We start from the raw sequence: 7928 nt of genomic DNA on the forward strand, positions 1-7928 counted from the left end.
TTAGTGGATTTGTAACTGTTGGCCATTTGAACTAGAATTGGCCCTTCTCACCATCCAAGTCCAACTTCTTTGCTTTATAGGTGGTAAATGTAATACCCAAAAAAGTTAAGTGGCTTTTGCAAAGTCAAACACAACAGGTCTCTTGACTTCCCTACTCAGTCATCCACATTTCTATTCTGTTGCTGCTTTTCTGTGTACTAGAATTGAGAATAATTTTCAAGATAGATTAGTGAAATTGGTGACCTGATATTTATAAATTTCTAAGTAAATGTTGAATTTGTTGAAATTGTTGCAGCATGTCAGCTGGCAAGCTGGATCATTTTTCATACACACACGCTTGTGCATGGGCCCATGGACACACACCCTCACCCCCAGATCTTAAAGGTTTAGTTATCTTTGGTCTATGGGACTGCAAAACTTCAGCCAAGTAATTGTAACCTGTTAACCGTGGCAAATCTAGATGTGATCCTTCCACTTGCCCTTTGTAAATTTAGAGCCGTTGCTCTGCTGACTGGTGCATGCTTTCTTGTAGATGAGTTGACCATGATGTCACACACATCCCTGCTTTTGCTCTGATTTTGTCACCTCCCTTTCAAATACCTACTTCACAGTAGTTCCTCTTGGATTTATAACTCCACTCCCTCATCGTCAGCACTGACTGCCATCTTGCTATGGCAAACATGAATAGGGAATTTATTCAAAATACTCCCCTTCCTAACCATTGTAAAATCATTTCTATCTAATAGGGAGATACAGCATTGACCTTTTGGTTATTAAGATTGCCAAATCTCCAGATGACTTTCAAAAAGCCAAATGTTAATTTAAATCCATGTTCACAGAACTGACCATTAAAGAAACTTGGTCTTAATTAGAAAACTGAATTCCAGTTATGATAATGAGCTTAATTATTGTAAAAATTGGGAATATTTGAACTAGGTGATGGGTACCCCTCACCAGTTCATATAAAACAGGACTTATTGCTTCAAAAATTTTATTTATAATTAGTGAAACATGTTTAGTGAGCCTACTCAAGGTCTGTTGCTGGATCAAAGATGAGAAGGCCATGTGAATATATTAGCATCATTTTTAAACATTCTTTCTCCAGGCCTTTTAAATGTAATGTAAATGGAGTTCCAGCTCCAGCATGCCATTTTTATCAGCTCTTTTACCTGATGTTCAGTAATTGGTATTAATGGGGCTAATTTAAATTTGCCTAAGGAGTTTGATTTTTTAGGATGTCTTTATTTCATTGGGCTTAACTCTGATTTTAAAAAAAAATACCACAAAAGTGGCATTACCAAAGATTAATACGTTGTTACTTGAAAGAAGGAGCTTATGCTTGACTGTTAATAAGATCATTTAACTTTAGCCATTCACCTCCTTTGATTTAAATTGAGTGTTTATCTCAGAAGGCAAGTAAAAAGAAAGGATATTTGTCACATCTGAATTTATGTATGTATGTATGTATGTATGTATGTATGTATGTATTTATTTTTGAAATGGAGTCTCGTTCTGTTGCCCAGGCTGGAGTGCAGTGACGCGATCTCGGCTCACTGCAAGCTCCACCTCCCAGGTTCACGCCATTCTCCTACCTCAGCCTCCTGAGTAGCTGGGACTACAGGCGCCTGCCACCACGCCTGGCTAATTTTTTGTATTTTTAGTAGAGACGAGGTTTCACCGTGTTAGCCAGGGTGGTCCCGATCTTCTGACCTCGTGATCTGCCCGCCTCGGCCTCCCAAAGTGCTGGGATTACAGGCGTGAGCCACTGCACCCAGCCTGAATTTATTTTTAAGACACAGGATCCATTAGCTGTATTTCCTCTCCTTTTCCCTAAGGATGAGGAAAAATCAAGATTTTAAGTGTATTTTGCTTGAGGTGTGTCCCTTCTGGTAAGAGTTGGAACAGAAACAGTTTATTCAATTTCCATATTTTAGTAAAAAAGATATATACATGCTGTTGCTATTTTGGAACCGCATATATAATTTTAGGTTAGTTGCCATTTCTTTCAACTTACACAAATTTACCCCTCTCTTTGCAATATACAGTTGACTCTGTCATTGAAATAAGTAATAGTGTTAATATTCCTTAAATTATTATGCTGTAATTTGGGGAGAGGGTAGGAATACTACTTCGTAGCAGAGGTGAAATAAAATAGCAGAAGTATGTCAGGGAACTGATTATTCTGCCATGGTCTATGCTGAAAATTCTGATAATTTCACTGAGTTACATAAAACTATTGTCAACTATAATTATAAAACATAAAGTACATTGGTTATATGCTTCTTTGTAATTATGATAAGCTGTGAGAAACATTCCTCATAACTCAGCTCATCTTAGAAGGGACTTTTTTTTTGCTCTGTGCCCTAACCTGTAACAGTGGACACTGGGTGTTCTGAGAAGACATGCACATTTGTCAGGGTGGTAGAAACGCATTGCCCTCCACATTTATGTTCATCATAATTCTCTTGGTTCCAGGGACAGGGCAATTATTTCAAATTAGCTCATGCCAAGAAGTAATGTTAGCTCACAGAGAAGAACTTCTGTGGTAGACCTGGTTCCATGCATGGCTGGATCTGAATACCCAAGTGATGACATCAAGAGTGAGGTTTTTTTTCCTTTTCTTTTTTTCTTTTTTTCTTTTTTGACATGGAGTCTCGCTCTGTTGCCCAGGTTGGAGTGCAGTGGCATAATCTCGGTTCATGCAGCCTCCACCTCCCAGGTTCAAGCGATTCTCTTGCGTCAGCCTCCTGAGTAGCTGGGATTACCAGCATGCACCACCATGTCTGGCTAATTTTTGTATTTTTAGTAGAGGTGGAGCTTCACCATGTTGGCCATGCTGGTTTCGAACTCCTAACCTCAAGTCATCCTCCTGTCTTGGCCTCCCAAAGTGCTGGGATTACAGGCATGAGCCACCACTGTGAGTCTTTTTTTGTTTTGCTTTCTTCTTTCTCAGATAATTTTTCTCCACATAGTAGAAAAGGTGGCCATTGGTGACAACTCAACAGTTCACTGATTTCTACAGTTGTTGTTCTTCAAGGAAAAGAAGAGAAAGTCCATAGTTTTCTCACTGTCCATGTATTGAATCCTGGAGATACTATTAATATCAGGGGCTCTGAATGCGTGGTTCTCACCCCTTGGCCAGTCTCTGTGGATTGAGAGGGACAGGCCTAGATCATGCCCACCCACAGGAGGGCCAGCCACTCCTGTGAAATCCTGTTGAATCTCTGGGATAGACAGGCATAGACACACTCTCTGTAGTTATGTTGCAGAATACGAAGAGGATCAAGTAGGATGAGAACATCTTAAAGTGAAAATACCTGTCAGTTTATGAGATGAAAAAACAGTTATAAATCACTGTTTCATCTTGCTTTTATTTGATCATTTCAGTAATAGGTTTTTACAAATATTTTTTGCATTTTTATCAGGCTTTTGTATTTCTTCTATGAGTTGTCTTTTCATGTATTTTGCTCTTTCCGCTGTGATTTTAGTGGTTCTTACTTATAAGAGCTCTTCACATAGGAGGGCTTCCCTTCTTTCATGCTTTGATATCTGAAAAATAATTATGTAACAGTTATGCATGAAGTTTCACAATATGAAATCTTTAAGGTGTTTTTTCTAAAATATTGATAAGCAATAAACAGTGAAAATTTCCTATTCAGATATGAATATTATCAATAGAAACATAATTTGAAATATTTTCCATTTGGAAAAAATCCAAATTGAATAATGGAGAAGATATTATCTGTGAGGATTATTTACTTTTGGAAAACATTGTTTTCCAAAGCAAAATTTTGGGATATATAGGCCTGTATTTTTTTACATGTTAAGAAACAGTAACCACATTGGATTTTGATGTGTAGCAACTTATGTATTCTTCACCATTCTTTTTATTAAAAAGAGCTCTGGGTCTTTTGGTGAAGAAAGTAAATGAAGACCTCATTTTCTTTTTTTTTTCTTCTTTTGAGACAGAGTCCTGCTCTGTCGTCCAGGCTACAGTGCAGTAGCATGATCTCAGCTCACTGCAACTCCGCCTCCCGGGTTCAAGTGATTCTCCTGCCTCAGCTTCCCAAGTAGCTGGGACTACAGGCACACACCACCATGCCCGGCTAATTTTTGTATTTTTAGTAGAGACAGGGTTTTGCCATGTTGGCCAGGCTGGTCTGGAACTCCTGACCTCAGGTGATCCGCCCGTCTTGGCCTCCCAAAGGGCTGAGATTACAGGCGTGAGCCACTGCATCCGGCCAAGACTTCATTTCTTAAGTCAGTTCTTTGATTATGTAATTTAGTTTAACACGAATGTTTATGCCACTTAATAACAAATCTGTAACCCCAGTAGTTCATAAATATGTTTTGAATGCATTAATGTCTTAATGTAGTGTGTGATATGCCTAGGATAAAGATGATTGGTTTTCATCTAACAGAAAATTTTAGTTGAAAATTTAGAAGTCGTTTGAAAGTGTGACATCATGATGCTTTTGAATATATTTGTATATGAAATGAAAATTTTGTTTTCCCTTTGGTCAACTAATGTCTATTTTCTAAATTGGAAAATAAGATAAATTGGAATTGTTTTACGTAATCTGCATATTGGTAATAATTAAAGTGTATGTAAAATTAGAGTTTTGAATTTGGATTATTCCTAACACAGTATTTTAAACCGGTAGAAACATTTTATATTTTCAAAGGGAATAAAAAATGGGATTAGTATAGTCTAAATGTGAGGTAATATAATTGTGTTTATTTTAAAAATATGTTTAGCTTTTCCTTTTCTCCTTTTAACATACCAGTAAAAGGCATTTATTATAAAGAATGCAACAATACTGAAATGAGTAAGCCCAATGTTAGTCTCTTCTCCCACGCCTTCTCCATTCAGTCCAACTTTAGAACAGGTGAGTATCTATCCTCCCACCTATTTTTGCAGACATATCTAAAACTGATTATTTTAATTCAGTGTGTTTCAGAAATTTTCTCCAAAATATAGTAAGTCAGAAGGGATTGAATGAATACCATCAGGAAATCCAGGGACACAAAATTTGAAAATTGTATTTAATGCTTTGCAATAATGCTTAATCCATGTACAATTTGAATTTCATGTTCGTTACTTTTGCAAGGCATAAAATCATTCTCCTCCAAGATTTATCCCAGTATAAAGATTTATTAATACTGCATGAGTCAGATACTTTTTGAAGAATACAGTATATTCCTGTTCACATCAGTATTCATTAATCTATAACAGAATTATGCATCAGCAGACTCTATAAAACTAGCCTGCTTTATATCATGTATCATTTAAAGAAATTTTGTTACGTGTGCTAATTTAAATATCAAAATCAGTTTTAAATACTACAAGCTTTAGTGAAATTAAATTGTTATCCTCATTGGATTTTTAAAACTTCAGTTATCTTCTTGCTTTTGGAAAAGAATTACTGTATTCTTACTGACATGATAGTAAACTGTCATTTACTTAGTAAAAGTGGTGCATAGAGAAATTTCCAAAATGTCTTCTCTTACTAAAATGTAAAGAGCTGCTTTTAAAGAAAGTTGTAAAAATAGAAAATAAGCTAAACATAGTTAGAATTAACTGATTTTGGCCATAAGATGGAAATGTTATATTTTTGTAACATTATCGGTCTTTTTGATTAAAATCCTGATAATATGGTACAGCATTCTTAGAATTTAGTCAAAATTAACATAGCTGGACCTTTTAAATCAAGGCATCAAAACCCTGGTTTATCATTGTAGTACATTCTTTAACAGGTTTTATTCTGGGGCATTTAATTTTAAGGATTATAGTTCCAGCATCCTATTGAATTACATTTCTTGGCCTCAAGTATTAGAATTTAAATCATTGATGTTTTTATAAGAGTAAGAATTTTGTACAGATGTCTCTGGAAACTTATTTTGGAAGCTAGAGAAAAGACTTTGTCTTTCTACAGAAATTGAGATACACTTGTGTGGGGATGAGGGGGGAGATACGGTTTTAGGAATTAATGCTTTGAAAACTGAGCCTCAACCAATCACCTTGCTTAATTTCCTGAAGTGATAATCTGTGATACATTTAAAATTTGAAAAGTAATTCTTTCGGGTGGTATATGATTATTGCTCTGGTTTGATAGGTTTAGGTTTGAGGTACCTATAAACTTTAGTACCTTGACAATTAGTGAAGGCATTAATTGGTTGGCAGAGCAGCTCATTTAATTTCTTATACCATATTCTCAGAATTATGTAGAATTACTAGAGTAATAATTGTAAATCAATTTTTAGCAGACTGAATAGGTCATTTAGTGATGTGCTTTGGTGGTGAAGTGTTAAAATCTTTGACCCCCTTAATAATGATTATTGACTATGAGTTTTATTAATAACAATTAGGTCATTGAACATTCTGATTTTCCTTTTTTCTTACAGATGAACCAACTAGCCCTAGCATTGATCATGATATTGCACATATTCCTGCTTCTGCTGTTATATCAGCCTCTACCTCTCAGGTCCCCTCCATAGCAACAGTTCCTCCCAGCCTCACAACTTCCGCTCCCATAATTCGCCGTCAGCTCTCACATGACCACGGTACGTCTAAAGGGTGGTTTTGTAAACCATATCTCATGCTCTGTTTTCCACTTAGAACAGTATGATAAACTGATCTTTCCACCATTAAAAGAATCTGGGAACCACTTGTGAATGTCTAAATACTGAATTTTAATTAATTACAGAATCTGTTGGCCCTCCTAGCCTGGATGCTCAGCCCAACTCAAAGACAGAAAGATCAAAATCATATGATGAGGGTCTGGATGATTACAGAGAAGATGCAAAATTGTAAGTCTCAGGTGTATTATTTTAAATATTTGTATGTGGATGGGTATTCAGCATGACCTTGACACATAAGTTCAGAATTTAATGGTGGTCTTATGTTTTCTAACTTTGACATTAGGAATGCAAATAAAGTTGTTAATGGTAACATTAAATTGAATTTTAAAAATCAATAACACACAAACATGGTAGAAAAATATGTTAAATACTCTCACCCTAAGAACTGCAGCCATTCAGTACTATTCAGACATAATACGTTACTGTTTTCTTTTGTGTAATTCTAGAGCTATTCTGTACATAAAATCATATGTACACTACCTAAATATGCATATATGTGTATTGTATTCTAATTATTTTTACAAACAAATGATACATGGTATAGACACTGATCTTAGAGATCATTAAATGCATATAGTCCTGGCTCATGCTGTTTCATGATTTTTTAATTTTCCATTGAATAGTTTATACCATGATATACTTAACCAATACTCTGTATTAATAGACATTTATAGTGATCAAATCTTATGCTATCACAAATACTTTATTGACTATATTTGTTCATAGTGCAGTTAGCACATGTGTGAATAAATATAATTGAAAACAGGATTCTTACATCAAAGGTGTATTTTTATTTATTTTAAACATTTATTTATTTTTGAGACAGTTTTGCTCTTGTTGCCCAGGCTGGAGTGCAATGGCGTGATCTCGGCTCACTGCAACCTCCACCTCCCGGGTTCAAGCGATTCTTCTGCGTCAGCTTCCTAAGTAGCTGGGATTACAGACATGCACCACCACGCCTGGCTAAGTTTGTGTTTTTAGTAGAGACGGGGTTTCACCATGTTGGTCAGGCTGGTCTTGAACTCCTGATCTCAGGTGATCCACCCACCTCGGCCTCCCACAGTCCTGGGATTACAGGCATGAGCCACCGTGCCCGGCCATATTTTTAATATCTATTGTTAATAGCTCTCCATAAAAATTATACCGAACCCATTCAGTATGATATTAGCTGTGGGTTTGTCATAAATAGCTCTTATTATTTTGAGGTACGTTCCATCAATACCGAATTTATTGAGCGTTTTTAGCATGAAGGGCTGTTGAATTTTGTCAAAAGCCTTTTCTGCATC

The 7928-nt window shown here is 36.0% G+C and overlaps 1 protein-coding gene across 5 annotated transcripts in view; it reads left to right on the forward strand.

Annotated features, from left to right (window-relative positions):
- ARHGAP21 (Rho GTPase activating protein 21) overlaps window positions 1-7928 on the forward strand; it is a 139390-nt gene that overhangs the window by 105859 nt on the left and 25603 nt on the right. For 3 of the 5 annotated variants that reach the window (XR_001885316.1, XM_017870809.1, XM_017870810.1), the window contains 2 exons: window positions 6406-6564; window positions 6708-6810. Coding sequence is in view for 4 of the 5 variants with exons in the window: in XM_017870809.1 (XP_017726298.1) it covers window positions 6406-6564; window positions 6708-6810 (262 nt within the window). In the remaining variant the exon portion in view is untranslated. Of the gene's footprint in view, window positions 1-4787; window positions 4890-6405; window positions 6565-6707; window positions 6811-7928 lie in introns of all 5 variants that reach the window. The other 2 variants (XM_017870807.1, XM_017870808.1) reach the window with 1 other exon arrangement.

The sequence above is a fragment of the Rhinopithecus bieti genome, unplaced genomic scaffold (genome assembly GCF_001698545.2).
Source record: "Rhinopithecus bieti isolate Rb0 unplaced genomic scaffold, ASM169854v2 scaffold_5022, whole genome shotgun sequence".
In the NCBI taxonomy this organism is placed as follows: domain Eukaryota; kingdom Metazoa; phylum Chordata; class Mammalia; order Primates; family Cercopithecidae; genus Rhinopithecus; species Rhinopithecus bieti.